At 39.0% G+C, this 19004-nt stretch overlaps 1 protein-coding gene across 3 annotated transcripts in view; it reads left to right on the top strand.

Moving 5' to 3' along the window:
* Positions 1-19004, top strand: part of rasgrf2b (Ras protein-specific guanine nucleotide-releasing factor 2b) — a 47358-nt gene that overhangs the window by 13361 nt on the left and 14993 nt on the right. For all 3 annotated transcript variants that reach the window (XM_044196331.1, XM_044196332.1, XM_044196330.1), the window contains exons 2-15: positions 2101-2207; positions 4227-4374; positions 8211-8300; positions 8485-8621; positions 10015-10131; positions 10297-10376; positions 12183-12376; positions 12516-12625; positions 12714-12832; positions 15086-15246; positions 15373-15439; positions 15923-16059; positions 16600-16682; positions 17060-17308. In XM_044196331.1, the coding sequence (XP_044052266.1) occupies positions 2101-2207; positions 4227-4374; positions 8211-8300; positions 8485-8621; positions 10015-10131; positions 10297-10376; positions 12183-12376; positions 12516-12625; positions 12714-12832; positions 15086-15246; positions 15373-15439; positions 15923-16059; positions 16600-16682; positions 17060-17308 (1799 nt within the window). The remainder of the gene's footprint in view (positions 1-2100; positions 2208-4226; positions 4375-8210; positions 8301-8484; positions 8622-10014; positions 10132-10296; positions 10377-12182; positions 12377-12515; positions 12626-12713; positions 12833-15085; positions 15247-15372; positions 15440-15922; positions 16060-16599; positions 16683-17059; positions 17309-19004) is intronic.

Below are 19004 nucleotides of genomic sequence, written 5' to 3'. Positions count from 1 at the left end.
TGCATTATTATATATTCAACTACTTAAGCGTATGTAAAATGGTAAAATGTAGCTCGTACTTGCTAAATTTAACATTAAAATGCTGCTTACATGTTAATGCATTAGTAATATTAATCAAATGTGATAATATATAACAATATAACACTGATAACGTTCACTCTGCCTGCATAATGACTACTTTTGCTTTTATTTTTATTAAGTAGCTAAATTTATCAGATAATATATACTTACATACTCCTACTTAACTAACATTTTTAATGTAGGATATTTATTGCAATAGAGTGTATTGCTACTTTAATTTCAAGTAAAAAAATCAGATTATTTCTTCCACCATTGAGCACAAAATAGAAGAAACCACTACAATCACTAACATTATAATCACTGGACATGTGATAATGCATCTGTGTGATCAAAGCAACCATGTAAATTGATACCAACACGGTGTGAAAATGTTTGTGTGTATTTACTTTAATAAGGCTATAAAAGGTTAAAAAAATAATTCTATATCTTGACATATAATGTGCACGGTAAAAATCTATAACTATTGACCCCATCAATCTACAATGTTGTTGTACAGACGACATAGGCTCAGATTATCCATCTAGATCTCTAAAATCTACATTAGCAAAATAGTTACATTTAATTTACATTTAGTTACACTTAACGCTCCTCCTCCTCCTCCTCCTCCTTCTCATGTCTAAAATTGCAGGATAGATCAATGAAAGCATCAAATAAAGGCAGCGCTGAAAAGCAGAAAATGGAAATGCAAAACACGGCGAAAGCGTCAGATATTGCGTTGCCATGGAAATATTATCTTGTTAGGTGGTGACACAATTTAGAAATATGCACTCGGTTAAGAAATATTATGTAACTGCTCCCTCTCTCAATCCTTCTCTGTCTCTCTTTCTCTGTGTCAAAGACTGTTAGCTCGCAGGTTATTGTTGATGTAATAAAATCCAGCCAGCCAGTGAATTGAAATGACAGATACATAAAAAGCAGGGATAGGAGGATGGTGATGGAGATGGAGGAGGGTCTCTGAGTGTGTGTGTGTGTGTGTGTGTGTGTGTGTTCCAGTAACCTTGGTGACTCTGTCCCCAGCCCATCCCCACTGCAGGGGCCGAAGCCTGTCCATCCTCCTGCGGGGTAAACGTCTCTCCTCTGGACTCTGTTTGGTTCACTGAATCCTTACTGAGAGAGACACAAAGAGATGAAAGTATAAAGGGATGTGGGGATGGAGGCGGAGGAGGAGGAGGAGTGGGTTTCGACAACAAGAGAAGTGAGGATGCTGGTTGAGCAGGGCAGAGGAGGCGGAGTGGGATGATAGGTGAAGTGCAAAGAGAGAGAGAGGAGGAGGAAAGAGGTGGTTGGATGATGAGAAGAGAAGAGGAGGAGGAGAAAGAGAGAGTCCATGCAGAGCTCAGTCTTCTCTGTTTTCCCTCACTAAGAATAGCAGCTCTTCTGGTAACCCAATGCTCTAGGACATGACCATTTGAATAAAAGCCTCTATCACTTCACATAATGCCTGGTGTGTCTGTGTGTGTGTGTGTGCTCTACTGTAGGTGTGTGTCTCTGTGCTTGCATGTGTTGGCATGTGTCTGTGTGTAAGTGTGGGGAAGTATTTTGAAGGCAGATACTCAAATTCATCAGAATAATAAGAGAGACAGACAGGAAGAGAGAGGGAGCGTGCTAATTGATGGTGATGATAATAGGCTGGTGGAGAAGAGAGGCACCGATGAGAGTTGATTTATTTCAGTGAGCAAATAACTCTGTCATGTGTGATGAGCCTCCCACCCTCCCCTGTCCAGTCTCTCTCTCTGTCTGTGTGCTCTGCCTGCTTCATGGTCAAGGTATTTGGAACTTTATTCAGGATGAATCTGGGCAAGAAAAGAGCGTGAAAAGCAAATGCAGTTGAAAGCAATGTTTCCATATGTCTGTGCCATATGTCTGATTAGCTGTGGCTAGAATCTCAAAGGAGCAACCACAATGTCTTGTCTTGTAGAGTGAGACTGCTGGCACAACTGAGGAGTGGTGTTGTAGATGTGTTTGGTCTCAGGGTCACAAATATAAAAAGCTTTTCTCTCTTTATGTTTCTCTCTTCAGCACTATTTCCTCATCGTGTTCGGTCACGATGGACAGAAGCCTCTGGAGCTGCGGACGGAGGAGGAGAGTGAGTGCGATGAATGGGTGGAGGCCATCCAGCAGGCGAGGTACACACATAGCATTGTATCAAGGATATTTACCCTTTCTTTTTTGTGTAGCAGGAAACATGACTTCTGCATGACCACAGAACATTAAGATTAGAGAGCATTAATATGAACTTTAAAGGCCATACTGGTGGTTTTTCATGTTATAGCTCCTTGAATACAAATCATGTATAATTGACTGCAAAGCTGAGTGTGTTCCAAAGAATACCTAACTTTTTGCACTTGTTTCCTTCCACGATCCATTTGTTTCAGTGTATTTCAGCACAAAATGACAGTCAACTTGCAAAGACTGAAAAATTTGATTTAGATACATGGTAATGTCAAACTGACATTATTGTGACATGAAGTTACTGCGGCATCTTTTGAAAGCTCTTGCTCGTTGGTGTATTCAAAGAGGCTCAGGCGTCTAAGGTTTGAGTTGGCTCCTGGAAAGCACTGCATTCTCTTGTTGGAAAATGAAACACAGATGTCCTGAAAAAGATAATGTGCATTTGATAGTTTCAAAAGAAGCGTGTATTGCTTGTATTTTCTAGGTGGTGCCATACAATCTGAACATCTTCCGAAATTCCTAACTGAGCAGCCGACTAAATCCACATTACACTGTGACCCCTACCATTAAAAGCCCTGGTAGACCTACACGGGTGTTATCACTTATTGTGTCTGATTAAACCTATTCTCTTGACTGTGTTAACATGTAAAGTCTGTGTGTGCTTGACATTGCTTTCTCCCTCTGTTAGCTTTGTTACACCTATTAGGGCGGGAAAATCGAAACCTTTATTATTCTTATTGGTACATATAGTTTGATGACCTCATGTAATTCCCAGCATTGCTCCATCCAACTTCAACCTGAGCAGAGGTATAATCAGTCAGAATAAGTGAAAACACCTGTGAAGGTGTGCAGGACCATTAAAATGAAGATGCCTTTTTATACAACAGACATTTTGACATGTCACAATAGGAAAAGCACACGTGTAAATAATAAAATTAATGATGGCTGAATTAAATGTATCTGCTTCGGTTTCAGGGTCTTTTGTGCATTCTGGCACTGTCACACTGTCATGGCTCACTGGGACACTTAAATAGGACAGAGCCAACGTTCATGTTATTAGTAACACCTGTGCTTTTCCTTCTATGACAACTGTGAAACTGTGAAAAAGGCAAATCACTGGATCTGGTTAACACAAGTTTGCATCTGCCAAGTCTGTCTTTAGTTGCAGCCCAAAAAGGATATTAACCTAAAAACATATGCCAACCCCTAGAATATGGTCAGTAGATATATAAAGAATGTACATTTGTTGTTACATAGGCCAAAACATGCAAAGCCATCAATATGGTCTGTTAAAACTTCAAATCTTAAATATTTCTCTATAACATGAAATAGTCAGACTATTTAATTTAAAGTTAAAGTTCAGAAAAAAAAACACTTAGTTTAGTGATTATTTAGAGTTTAACACTGAAAAACGGAGCTAATCTGCTCCATCAGGACTGTGTGGGTGCAGTTTGATCAGATTTGAATGAATTGCTGGCAACATAACCAAACAACCCTACAACTGTCATCAGATTTTGATTCAAATGTTGCTAAACACATATGGGTGCACTGAAATGTGTGACATCACCTTTTCCAACTGAGCCCTGCCCACTTCAAACCAGTGAGAAAAGCAAGGGGAAAAAATACAGAAATGTCTCCTGAAATAACCAAACTGTTCTAACTTTGGCAGAAAATGTTGTGTTCATTAAGGACCCCATTGCTCACAGTGAAAAGCTGGTGGAGACACAAGGTTTTCAGGGCTTTTAATATTTTAAAGCTTCACACAGGGTGGATCATTTGAATCACAGCATAGCATTTATTTCATTACACTTTCACAAATCACAAGTGTGTTTTTGTTAATCCCTAATTTTCTGCCATAACACACACATGAGGGACAGCAGCAAGAAATATACATTCTTTTGTATAGGCTGCTATTCAGTCATGTTTACGATATAACAAGTTTTTCCCATTTGTGGACTTCTCCTTATTTTCAGTTACTCTGACATCATCATTGAACGAGAGGTGCTGATGCAGAAATACATCCACCTTGTACAGATAGTGGAGACTGAGAAGGTGGCTGCCAATCAGCTGCGCACCCAACTAGAAGATCAGGATACAGAAATTGAGAGGCTCAAAGCAGAGGTACAGCATGTGTACACACACAAACATACACCGACACACCTGAACAGTATAATCCTCAATATCCATCATATTAAACCCCATTTTCATGCCGTTTATGGTCAGCATTTTTTCAGCAATAGCTGATATGTTTTTCAGTAATTAATTGCCTCTTCCACGTGGGATTTAAATTGCATACCCACAGGAAACAATGAATGCGTATACTAAACGGGATGCATAAGATAAAAAAAAAGTGCATGTGTGCATTTCACATAACACAGAAGGCAACAGCCAGTGCTGAGCATTTGAAGAGGAAGTTTAGTTGTTGATGACTTCCTTCCTTAGTGTTCTTTGTTAAAACAATCCTCTCAGGCCACAGTTTGTTTGGCTGTGTAGTAGATAAATGAGTTGCTCTTCCTCTGTTGCATTTCTAGCCCCTTAAAATGTGTTAACTGATCCTAGAGTTCGACACAAGTATAATTTTGACTGGAACTCTGGGACGAATGTTTTTGCCGTTAACACAAGAAACCAGAGGTGTTGCCAAATCAAGCAGGACTGAAATCCTAAGTATCTCAACTTTAGATGGCATTTGTATCATTTTAAAACATTAAAACAGTGAAATATGAAATCATCTTGATTAAAACTACCATAAACAGATGATGGTCTTCATCCCAAAGGTGAATGCAATTCAAAATTCAAAGGTGCCTTATGGAGTTTTCTTGTGAACAATCAAATTTATGTTAATACTCACTGTTACTCAAACGCATTGTGTGTATCCTTGAGGTCCAACCAATGCATTTCCTTCCTCGTAAAACATTTACTAAGCTATTTTCTTGAATATTTACTTGCTTGCAGTCTTCTTTTTCTTTGCCTTTGTTGGTGCTTTGCTGCATTTTTTTGGGCATTACTGCTGCCAATTGTTGATCACTGGAATAACATGAATCCAGTGGCAGGAATGTAACACTTGTATAGTATACCTTTGTGTGTATACTATATATGTATATATATATATATATATATATATATATATATATATATATATATATATATATATATATATATATATATATATATATATATATATATATACACACACACATATCCCTATGGGTATTTAGTGTGTGTGTCTTCTCACAGCTGTGTTTATGGCAGCGGAGGAGTGGGTGGGAATGGTACTCATTCACCTCTAAGCGTAGGAGGAGAAGCTCACTGCTCACAAGCCCATCAGCGTCCTTACAAACAGCTGCCAAACCATTATCCTTATCGAACGTAACACGTTTCTGTTCTGCCGTCACAGCACGATAAATCACATGTGCACGCTCACACACAAAACACAACTGACCTCTACAACGTTGTTAATCAGAGCTAATTACAATTCTCTCTCACACACACAAACGACAGCAGGTAATTATTGGTTTATGGTAATTAGATCAATAGCTGTAATCTTTTCTGAGGTAAAATAAGTGAGCTTACTTTGGATCCTGACATCACTGTCAAACTGCTGAGAAAAAACTTGTACATCACAGTAATGTGATATTATTGTTTATCGTCTTTGACTTGAATTGTATGTTATTGTTTTACAACATTTTTACAGTCCAATAAATTGTAAATAAAAAGAGTTAGTTGATATTTACAGTTTGATTCATGTAATGCAAAACAGTGGAGCACGGCTTGTTGCATTGAACATCAGTTTTAAAATTGTATGTATGATTTTGCATTAATTTTCAATATCATGATATATATATATATATCGATACTGTAATTTTAGTTTATTAATATTGTGACATTGATTTCAACCCAGCTAAAAATGAGTGTGTATATACAGACATGTGATATAAAACTGACTCCAGAAGAGGTCGTTGGTAGCAGTGATTCTTTTGGTAATGCTTAATTTTTTGGGTCTGTGAATATTTTTTTAAAAACTTAAAAAAATATATAAATTAAAAAGTCTCCCTGAAATAACTTAGTATTTTGGTACAAATAATGAGTAAAATAGCTCAGTTTAAACCAATTCATTAATTTTGCTCCATATATGTTGAATTGTATGCTTGCCTGTAGACAAATTTCATATCTCTGCTGTGTTGCATGATCAGCTGACCTGACCTGCTGTACTAACAAAATGTCTAGGTTACGCTATCAATTAATTGGAATTAATTAGTTTAAAGTGTGTCAACTGAACCATTTACATAGTTCTTTATAGGAAAACTGGATACTAGGAAGTTTTTATTCAGAAATTATGGACCTGTAAACCATTGTTTTTTAAATATGTAATTACTGTGATTTGCCAGATCATTTAATGTCTCTTTTGTATCTGATGAGAAGTTGTTCCTTTGTACATGTTCTCTTATGTGCCACATAGATGCCCAGAAGGCACTGAAGAGTTATTCTCAATGTATAGGTGCTTGATTGAAATTGAAATCTGGTCTGCGCAGCAGTTGGCCCCAGGGGAAGCTATTTGCTTGTTGGGCCAGCTGCTAACATCTCCCTAAATCACATGTCCACTGTCATTTACAATTCTGTCTGTGCTCCTTTATGTCAATAATGTATAAATATTTTGCTAGTATAGGTTATTTCTGTGGCAGATACACACTGTGATTATATCTCAGTGGCAGGATACAGTGAGCCCTGTTGATAATGAAAATGCTAACGAAAGACATTTTATATTAGGAAACATCTGCCTGTGTAATTGGGCTGCTCATGAAAAAAGGATTAGACTTTGAGAACCAGTGTGCAGTTGGTGATCCATCTCATTAAAACATACTCTTGTTTGTTTGTTTGTTTGTGTGTGCTGTTCCGTGTTTATGAATAATTAAACCAACTAGCCACTGTAACTGTCAACAGTTGGCAGACTGGCTCCTCTCCGCTGCCATTTGCATGCTAGCACTAGTGAATAAGAAGATGAAAGTGTGTGGCTGAAAATGGCTTTGGTTTCATCTTTTATGCTTTCTTCCATCTGTGATAAACTGATGTTGTCAAGAGGCCTGAAGGTAAAAGCAAGTAGGTGAAAGTAATATAGCACTAGAGCTAAACCTCTGCTGGGTTCATTTCTTCACAAGTTAGCATCGCCGAGAAAAACCTTTTACTAGCTATGTTTGATGTTGGTTGGGGTGCTGTCTATTATTAGGTTTACAATGTGAAATGAGATTTTTTCCACAGTTTAATAACATTTTGTGTTGACTTATTCCCTTTGTGATGTGTCTCATGTATGCCTCAGTTTTCAAACTGGAAGATGACATTAAATTTGTGGTAGACGGCTGGCTTTCCCTACCTGCGGCGAGTAAATGACACATGTCTAAAGGCTAAACTGACTGCTGTGTGAAGAAAGTATTTCATGGCTGTAAAAAATTATACAAGAACATGACATAATTAGATTAGGTCATTCCATGGATTGGTTTCTGCTAGAAATAGAACATATTCAGCTGCAGAGGATTATACTTTGTCTTCAGCAGGCTACCTGCTGTGCCCTACAATGCAGGTTATCAGGCACATGTAAGCCTTAATTTGCTTACTGTCACCAGCTGATAGCAGCCCTCCCCCTTTTCTGTCATTCTTTCTTTCTGAACGTAGGCACCAGTTTGTCAAAGATGAGGAAGTCTGATGTCTATCTCGTGCAATCACACCTACAGTTCACTGGGCACACACTGCATGACTATCACATATGCAATATTCAACCAAATGACTGTTAATCCCTTTAGGAATATAATATCCTCATTGATTAAATCTTATCACTTCCTACTATACCTCAGAAGACCATTGTTTCTCCTTAATGTGTTTTAATGTAATTTAACGTGTCTTTTTTTGCAAACATTTAATCACCCACATTATGCTCATATTGTTTGTGACTGAATTTCTCTTTAAAGATTGTAGCTCTAAACAAAACTAAGGAGCGAATGCGGCCTTACCATGTCAACCATGAAAATGAAGACCCGGATATCAAAAAGATAAAAAAGGTAGATAAATGTTTTTCTAAATGCTCATTTCAGGTAGAACTTTTTTTAGAAGGTTTTATGTGTTTTTCTTTTCTGTAACGCGTTAACTGTGTGTAACCGTGTTGTGTGTGAGCCTGTTGCATGCACAGTATGTATGCTCCATGTGTATGACCATGTCTAAGCTACCTTGTTTGTATCTCCTCAGGTGCAGAGTTTCATGCGAGGCTGGCTCTGTCGGCGGAAGTGGAAGATCATCGTTCAGGACTACATCTGCTCTCCTCATGCTGAGAGCATGAGGAAGAGGAACCAGATCGTCTTCAACATGGTGGAGGCAGAGACAGAGTATGTAGATACATTATGCCTAGAGTAGCAGCACACACTGAAGAAAAGTTGTCACTATTGTCAAGCTTTGCAATACATGACATAAATCTCACTTATTGTAGGCGAGGGCTTAGGAAAGGATGCTCTTAGTGATGTGTTATACTAAGTAATATACAGCAGGGTTGGGTGATATGATGATAAATACTATGAAAAGAGATTTGTCATTTTAATATTTCTAGTTGTATGAGATTATTCCAGACAATTTTGCAAATCAGTGAACAGGACTGCGTTATGACAATATTGGATTTACATCATCATCATTTTGATGAGGTATCTCGATTTGTCAGGTCTTTTATTTTACTGGAGTAACCATAACAGACATTCCCATGACATATTTCACCTTTAAATGGTTTCTTAATTGAACTTTCAGAAAATCAATATCACGATATGCTGTATATATAGATATACACATAGATGTATATATTGATAGTTCATATAAAGTTACATACACTGTGATAGAAGATATTATATATATCGGCCATCCCTTCTGTACATGTATTGGATTAAACTGAATTGAATTGAATCACATTCAGATTGTCAGACCCTGACTGGCAGACAAAACCACCTCCTCTAGTTCAGATGCTGTAAACCAATTCTCCTGATTTGAGGCTTTCTTGCTGGTTTTTATCAAGTTAAGCTGTGATGAATAAACACGACCGAGAGCTGAAAGAGACAAAGTCAGTTATTTAAAAAAAACAACCCAATATACATAACTATATACTGTGTATTTATAATGCAAGAGTAATTGAGTTGAGACCTGGGGCCCCTTTCACTAAAGCGATTTGCGAGCACTGCTTATCGAGATCGTGGGTGGTGGTAGCTTCAGGTTTCACAAAAGATTGTCGTTCACAAATTGCAGATAATTTTTTCAGTCCTGCAGGCCTCTCGCATGCTCATGCATGGGTCATTTTGGGCTATTTTAATTAGAGAAAAATTATCTCATGTTGCAAATCACAACTTTCATATTGCAAATTTGGTGAAACGGGCCCCTGGCGAGTTAAAAAGACATTTTCACACCAAAAAATGTTAAGAAAAGATCATTAGTAATGTGTATGTACAGTAATGAGCAAACAGGGAGAGACATTCATTATAATAAAACATTCAGGAAATTTTAGCATCTAACTGTAAGACAGTATTTAAGGTATATTACAATATTACAAAACCCAACTATCAAATAATAACAGTGTCTTTATTAAACATAATATACTGTATGTGCTTTGAAGATAAATCTGAATTTCTATAACATTGCTGGGGAGTCTGCTATACCTCACTGGTCTAAACCCTGTTTTAAGTCTAAACCCATTATTAAGTGATACATATGAGTGTTTTTCTGTTTGTTTGTGTGTGATGACAGGTACGTCCACCAGCTCTACATCCTGGTCAACTGTTTCCTCAGACCTCTGAGGATGGCTGCCAGCTCCAAGAAACCCCCCATCAGTCATGACGATGTCAGCAGCATCTTCCTCAACAGGTGTGTCTGTCTGTGTGAATGTGTTCCTGTCTTTGCTTTTAACTGAATCACTGAAGTGTTAATTATGCCGAAGGCACAAGCAGAGACAGATACTGAGGATGTGAAAAAACAATAAAACCTCTTTTGTCATTTTGTTCTCACACTGCGTTTTCACTGTGTCTTCAGTGAAACCATCATGTTCCTACATGAGATTTTCCATCAAGGGTTGAAGGCGAGGATAGCCAACTGGCCCACTCTTGTGCTGGGTAAGCTGTTACTTAACCTCACACAATACCCAAAACACACAAATACACACCTGTGCATACACACTCTGCAGCCACTGAGTGAAATCAAGGTCAGGTTTTCAGTGGTCCAGTTTGTCTCATTTAAACGTAAGTCTTGACGTCTTACTGCCCCATTCGCACACATAGACACACACATGCTCATTTCCCTATCTCAGTCTGCAACAAGCACACTCATTGTCTTGACAGACAATGACCACCAAGACCAGAAGGCATGCCACAAATTCACCTCCTAAAACAGAAGCCCCCTCGACAGATAAGCATCACCTAGGAGACAGACTGCTGAAAGACACAACAGCAAATTACTTGTGACAAATTCAAAAAGAAAAAGAAGAGTGATTCAACATGTCACCCTTATCTGACTCTCTGCTTCAGGCTGACGCTGAATGTAGGTTTTTGACCAACAATATGTTTGACATCACATCAGTTTCTGTGGTATTTTCAGTACAGATTGATTCCTTTTTGCCATTGTCATTAAAATACTTAGCCTCCAATACAACATGATTTTAACCCCACACAGGCTGTGTTCAAATGAATAGAAACATCCATCTGTGACAAATATAATGGAGGTGTTTGCTTTTTCTTGCATGGTTTTGATTCTTTCATCGTTCTGAGGGCACAGCCATTGAAAAGCCTGATGATCTAGTCATTTGGTTCTCTGCAGTGACTTAAGAAATAACATCTATTTCAGAAAGTTGCATACTGTAAATGTTCAAATGAGGTTATGTTCATTCTTTGAGTAGACTTTGTCATGTATCTAACACCATGATGATGCTTTTTAAACTAACTGCATGTTGTCCAAGAAAAGAGGCAACTTAATCAATAAAGAAACTGGGATGCAGACACTCATATAATTACAAACATATAATTATCAATCTTTCTCCATTTCCCTCTAACATTACCGTGGCTACAGCCCTTTCACCACTTCCTTTAATTTGGGGCTGACTTGAATTAATTTATACTAGCAAATGAAATAGTTTTCCCTTCATTTTGACCATTAATTAATTACTTTGGCCTTATGCCCTCACTATGAGTGGAGGTGCACAGCTATGCAGCGGGTTAAGCACACCTCCACTAAAGGTTGAAGACAGCAGTTGGCCTTTGAAGTTTTTATTGGAAGCAAACTTTGAAAACAGTAGTGAACAATGAGAAACAATAGAAGGTGTTAGAAGAGTTGGTTTGAAAGAGGAGTCAAAGAAGCCATTGTGAAAAAAGAAAACCCCTCTTTAAACAGAAATGGTGGTCTGAGATTCAACTTGCCAAACGTTTACCACAGTGTATTAACACCATGGTCAAGCCAATCATATGCTAATCAGGTACTTAACGGTGATGAGGGAGGTGCAGCCAGAGAACAATAGGCCTGATTACTGGGCCATCATGGAAACAAAAACTAAATTCTACTAAATCCCAAATCAATAATCACAAAACAGCTGTAATAAAAACAGTAAATAGATAGATAGATACACCACAACATACTGTATATATAGATATATACATATATGTATACATTGATAGCTCCAACAAGGGCATTTGGGGAGTAGACGAAAGTAGCCTGTCAATATTTGATTGGTCACAGATCTGACAAAATGGTGGCTGCAACAATATCAGTTAAACTGCTATTAAACTGTGCCAGTAGTGGTTGCTATAGCAACAGAATGTTTAGCTTAAACCAACTGCTGGTGGGAAATACAAACTTAATTCCTAGACTTGTACCCTCATGTGACTTACATACTGTATATATACTGTATGTGTGTGTGTTTTTGTGTCTAGCTGACCTATTTGACATCCTGCTGCCCATGCTGAACATCTATCAGGAGTTTGTGCGTAACCATCAGTACAGCCTGCAGGTTTTGGCCAACTGTAAGCAGAACAGAGACTTCGACAAGCTGCTGAAACAGTACGAGTCTAATGCCGCCTGTGAGGGAAGGATGCTCGAGACCTTCCTCACATACCCCATGTTCCAGGTAGATCATGGGCACCAGCACACACAGTTTTTTTTTTGTCAATTCTTTCCTCCACCTATTGCCACCATGTAAACTGTCTTTTATGAATTGTTGATATATTTTAATAGTCTTTTTTCACATTGCTCTTCTGTCCTACAAGATTCCTCGCTACATCATCACTTTGCATGAGTTGTTGGCACACACACCTCATGAGCATGTGGAGCGCAAGAGTCTTGAATTCGCCAAGTCCAAATTAGAGGAACTGTCCAGGTATGTGTCTGGTTGTCACAATGATCAACTTTCCTGATACATCTTGATATTTAATACTGAACTAACTGGTGTGTTTCTGTGTGGCCAGAGTAATGCATGACGAGGTGAGTGACACGGAGAACATCCGGAAGAACCTGGCCATAGAGAGGATGATAGTGGAGGGCTGTGACATCCTGCTGGACACCAGCCAGACCTTCGTCAGGCAGGGTAAGTCAGCTCACAGCACTGCTCACCAGACAGCAAAGCTCTGGAGGTTTTCCTGACAGTAAGACCCTCCTGCCTGTCAACCTGTGATGTGAGAGCACAGACATGGTACCTTGGTGGAGCTTAATGATATTAGCTATACTGTAATACTTTCTACTGGAGAAGATTTGGCTCTCTGTCAGTTTGCCCAGTGAAATTGTGGTTCTACATATTTGTTGTGGTTCTCCATGATAACTTCTCAAAGATATTATTCTGAGGGATAGTAACAACTAGCATAATTTAAAATAAAAAGACTGATGTCTTAGCAAGAAAATAGATTCCTAATGAATTATTCCCAAACAGTTCAAAACAGAATGTTGTACTTATTTTGTTGAATCACATTTCATGTACATTTTAGCAGTTTTCTACATGAAACTGTCAGAGTAAACCAATTTACTAAATGAAAAGCCTCTAAGCACTTGCACTGTAGCGCTGATCACGCTGTTAGTTGTTTGTTTGGGAAGGATGCACTTTCAAGTTTTGATGACATCCATCTCTTGTTCCCATGGACTTTCAATACACTTATTAGGAGCCGGGCAGCTAGGCTTAGGTCCAGTCCTATGCCAAACAGGTATTGTGGGCCAATAGTCCTGATGGTGGCGCTACAGCAACCGACTAAAGTTTAAAACTTTGAAAATTCACAACAAATCAGTCGTACATGCTACCACTTTACAACTTCCACCAAAATGTAGGCCCAATTGAATAGTTCACATGCTTTGAGCTGGCAGGAATTATGTCCATCACTCTGTTTTTCTCAAAAACTGTAAAACAAATGAATCTCCTTCCACATTTTTTACGCCATTGAAATCTGCCTTAAAGCTGTTATCACAACCCTGGTGGTTCCATAAGTCTTAGTGTGAAGCCACCTCTGATTGTCCTGTTTCTGCGGGTAGCTCAACGTGATCACGATGTGCCTGGTGAAAAAGGTTGTAAGTTCAAGACCAGGGTGATGTACAATGACATCTTGTATCAGTGGTCATCAACGCTGCTCCTGGAGAGCTACTGCCATGCATGTTTTAGGTAGCTCCCCACTCTAACACACCTGATTCTGATTATTAACTCATTATCCAGCCTTTGACAAGCTTCACCTGCTTCCTCTCACATTTCTTGCTCAATTGACACCAAACTAACAAATACTTTCTCGCTTGGCAGGTAGCTCAGCAAGATCATGAGTTGCCGTGGTGTCTAAAGTTGTGAGTTTGAGTCCTGGGTGATGCAGAATAAACATGCTAATGTCTACTCAGCAATTGTGCTGTCTGGATTAGAGAAGCGTCATTTCAAGGTTTAATAATTTTACTCTGGGATGTTCTGCTGATGGACTGCATTTATCTTCTATTTTTCATCTGCCTTTTTCTTCTTCTTCTTCTTTTTCTTCTTTTTCTTCCTCCTCCTCAAAATGCCCGCCCTGACTTACAGTGATGTAAAATTGTACAAGTTCTCATTCTCTTACAGTGGAGATAAATGGATTGCCTGTGATCACTGGTGTATGCCAAAGTCTTAGCGTGGAGTTTTGGTGCCAGAACCAACAGTCTGCCTAATCTTACAAAACAGTCATTCTTGATCACGTTAATCTCAAATGTACCGCATAAATTGTACTGTATTTATCAGCATTTGCTTCAAGCGACAAGTGGTTGGAGAGACAGACAAAGGCACTGATCCAAGACTTGCAAAATCTTTATACTGTTGATGTGCTCTTGAGAAAGGCACTGAACCCATATCTGTACCAGTGTTCATTAATTGCTACAGTGTGCAAGCCCTAATGAGCTATCTGATCTCCTGATTTATCGAGGTCACTTTCGCAGATCAAGTCAAGGGAATTTTCCATTTAAGGTGGAATAAATGTGCTGAGTTTGCATGCATGCTATGCATGCTATGTTATTACGACTGCACAGGAGAGCAGATTGTAATGTTCCTCCTGCAGTTGAGTCACACCTCAGGAGATGATGTACTGACACCAGTTCTGACAGTCCGTGTCTTCTCTTGTTCCAAGGTTGCTGTCTGTTTTATTCCTTCAAGTGCCACTGAATCTGCCTGTTTTAATGATCTCCTCCTTCATTTTTTCTCCCTACATGTCTACCAATGTGTGCAGAAATTGCAGAAATGTTGATAACATGTTACACATGCATGTTCCACTACAGATGCTTAGTAAACACAGCCCTCGGCTTAGTGTCAGCTTAATGAAATGTAGTGTAATCCTGTGCCCATCCTGCTCCTCAGGCTCTCTGATCCAGCTGCCGTCGGTGGAGCGAGGGAAGCTAAGTAAGGTCCGTCTGGGCTCTCTGTCTCTAAAGAAGGAAGGGGAAAGGCAGTGCTTCCTCTTCACCAAACACTTCCTTGTCTGCACACGCAGTTCTGGGGGAAAACTGCACCTTCTCAAGGTGAGAACTCCTTAACCTCAGTAGTTTAAGTCGATCACAGAGAGGAAATTCATTTTTTGATTTATCGCAACTTTTACACAAAATGCCAATAAACTGTTCTTAATATTTGCTATTGAATTCTTGCAGCAAGGTGGAGTTTTGTCTCTAATTGACTGCACACTCATAGAGGAACCAGACGCCAGTGACGAGGAGTGTAAGTTTACTACATAAGTGAAGCAGTGTGTCCATGTTGGTCGACACACAGGCTCATTTAGGCCCTTCAACACTCATGGAGGTTAATTAGGTGTCAGATGATAAGTGTCCAGAAATTATTTCCCTTTAAATATCAAATGATCACCCCTTTAAATGTCAGGTTTTGATCTTTTGACATTTCAGGTCCATTAAAAAATTTTTTCTGAGGATTTATTTTGCGAATGAAGAGATTGATGAAACACCTACACACACACAAACACAAGTGCTAAGACAATCGCATGCGCACACTTGCCTTCAACACACACCTTTACACTTAAGCCTCAGGGGTGTGTAGAATGGAGATAGCAGGTCCACTTAATTAACCCTCTGCGTGTGTGTATTTATGTATGTATGTGTGTGCACAAGCATTTTTTTTAAAACTATCATCATCATTAAGAGGACTGCTGGACCGTAAAAAGCTCTTTCTTTTTCCTCTGTCACACAGCTAAAGCTGGTGGTCAGGTATTTGGTCAGCTGGACTTTAAGCTTGTAGTAGAGCCGTCAGACTTACCTTCATTCACTGTGGTGTTACTGGCACCATCGCGGCAGGAGAAGGCAGCATGGACCAGTGATATAAGCCAGGTAATACACAAAGTCGCAGAAACACACACCCAGAAAAACACAGAATAACAAGAACCTCCAAATAGCGAGAGCATGTCTCCACCGGGCATTGAGAAGGCTTAGTGATAAGTAAACACAGACACGGGTGCAGTTCCCCAGGGGTGAGTTGAGCTCACTGCCTTAGTACTTTACAAACAGAGTAGCACCATACAAGCATGTCAGACAGGATTAAATCTTATCAGACAAAAAATACATTGACAGTTTTAAATAGCTTTTTTTCCCCCTCAATTCCTTATCAACCAGACTTTTGACAACTTTTCACAACAATTCTCAGAATTTGTTTTAATTTAACAAGAGCGCACAGATAAACAAATGAGTGCTATAAAGATAATTTTTCTCTCTGACATGTTTTATGGTGTTGCAGACGCCACCCATCATCTGTTCTAAATTCTGTAGGTCAAACAAACATGGAAAAAATTTGCAAATATTCTCACTTTTTCCACATCATTCTTTCACTTGATTCTCTCATTACTTATCTTCCTTTTCTCTCTGTCTCTGTAGTGTATAGATAATATCCGCTGTAATGGCTTGATGACCAGTGTATTTGAGGAGAACTCTAAAGTCACTGTGCCTCATATGATCAAGTAAGTATGTTTGTGTTTGCGAAGAGGAACACCCATTTCTTCATGCCAGTGTTGCAAAACATACGTTTATAATGTAGCATACCTGGGTGAAATTGTTACAGTTGTGTTGATGTACAGTAAATTGTTAGGCTGTATGTTATGTATTATGCTTTTTTATATTAATTTATGCTGTTGCTGAAATCTGCTCAAAAGTATTCTTTGGTATCCACTATTATTTTGACCTTCTTTGGAATATATGGATTTTTTTTATACATTTCTCTCTTTTACTTGGCTGTTTTTGCTCAGCTACTTTCATAACCTTCTCCTTGCTTAGCAGCCCAGCAGTCACCCATGCTCGGTTATGTGTGTGTGTATGTGTGTACGTGTGTATCCATCAGATCCGATGTGCGTCTCCATAAAGATGATGTTGACATTTGCTTCAGCAAGACGCTCAACTCCTGCAAGGTCCCCCAGATCCGCTATGCCAGTGTGGAGCGGCTGCTTGAGAGGCTGACCGACCTGCGCTTCCTCTCCATTGACTTCCTCAATACCTTCCTGCACACATACAGGATTTTCACCACGGCATCGGTGGTCATGGACAAACTGGCCGACATCTACAAGAAACCCTTCTCCTCCATACCTATCAGGTCATGCAATGCAAAAACACACAAACATGCATTCAGAAACACAGAAAAGGTGTAGACGCAGACAAAACTTGCACACATACTGTACTCACACATCACCACCGCAGAGGCACCTCACAAATCTTCCCATATTGCACCTTTACTAGTATGGACACTAAAAAATGTTTAATGAATGTGTGCACATTTGTTCACATGTTTTGTTTTTGTGTATCTGACTGTATTTGTGTTTGTATGAGTGTGTGAAATATGCAAGGATGTGTATTTGCGTTAAGTGATTGTTTTATTAGCTTCCCTCTTTTTAAAAAAAATTCTGTGAATGATGTAGTCAGATGTGGATCAGTGTTTTGGACTCGGCATGCAGCTCCCACCTCTGTTGAAAACATACTGGCTGAAATACATACCAGCCTGTGTGTGGAGGCCAGCAGAACAGATGCTTCAACAAAGTTTTTGGCACAGCCATAGGAATATACTGTGTGTCAGATGAGGACTTTCTCTCTCTCTTGCTCTCTCTACTTTATTCATGCTCTCTCTCTTTTATTAGGTCTCTGGCTGCATCAGAATTGTGTGTTTATATTCCTTCCTCGGCTTTACTTAACTTAGCTTTTCAACTGGAAAAGCTCTGTCTTTTCCTCTGCCCAAGGCCAGATTTGTAAGTAAAGCCTAACTCACCATGGCCTGTGGCTGCTTTCCCTGGAAGAGAACAGGGAGGACTCATCCAGAGACCAGAGGTGTACAGGAAGGGTAGAGGGGGTGTGTCCCCTTTCTCAAACTTTTACTTACACAGGATATGCTTCATTTTTGCCCTTAATGTCAAAACTTAGACTTTTTTTCTGTCCTTCATCCCCCAGAGAACTAGTACAATAAGGGGTTTATACAGAGAACATGATATATTGTATTCCAATGGTTTCTTTATTGTTTTGCAGCTTTTAGCCATGCTAGCGATGTGACTCTAGGGATGGCAGCGTTGGTTGGTCAGTCAGTCCAGCACTTTAGTCCAGACTGAAATATCTCAACAATTATTTAACGGATTGCCATGAAAATGTATACAAACATTCATGATCCCCAGAGGGTGAATTCTAATGACTTTGGTGATCCCTTAACTTTTCATCTAACACCATCATCAGGTCAACGTTTTAATTATCAAGTGAAATATCTCAACATCTAGGAGATGGATTAGCACAAATCTTTGTACAGACATTCATGATTCCCAGGTAATGTATCCTAATGACTTTGGTGATCCCTTAACTTTTCATCTAGAGCCATCAGGTATCAGGTCATTTTTTATTTGTCCAATACTTTGGTTTATGACCAAATACCTGCAAATGACATTCCCATCAGCTTCAGCTGTACTTTAGCGTTTAGTGATAATTAGCAAATGTTACCAGGCAACACACTAAACTAACATTATACCTGCTAAACATCAACATGTTAGCATATTAACATGAGCATTTAGCTCAAAGCTACTGCTGTGCCTAAGTACAACCTCACAGACAGCTAGCATGACTGGAGACTCTTAGTCTTGTTTTAACCCTGTATATTTATATTTTGTGACTGTTTTATAATTTTGTATATTATTTATCTTTATTATTTTATCTTGCAGTTATACATTTTTCCATGTCTTTTAATGATGATTTTTTGACAAAGATGGAGAACTGCAATTTCCACACTTACAAATTATTAGATTGAACCTTTGGTTTGA

This window comes from Siniperca chuatsi, linkage group LG5 (assembly GCF_020085105.1).
Source record: "Siniperca chuatsi isolate FFG_IHB_CAS linkage group LG5, ASM2008510v1, whole genome shotgun sequence".
Lineage (NCBI taxonomy): Eukaryota > Metazoa > Chordata > Actinopteri > Centrarchiformes > Sinipercidae > Siniperca > Siniperca chuatsi.
Note: the sequence above shows the minus strand (reverse complement) of the source record. Positions and strands in the feature narration are given on the sequence as shown.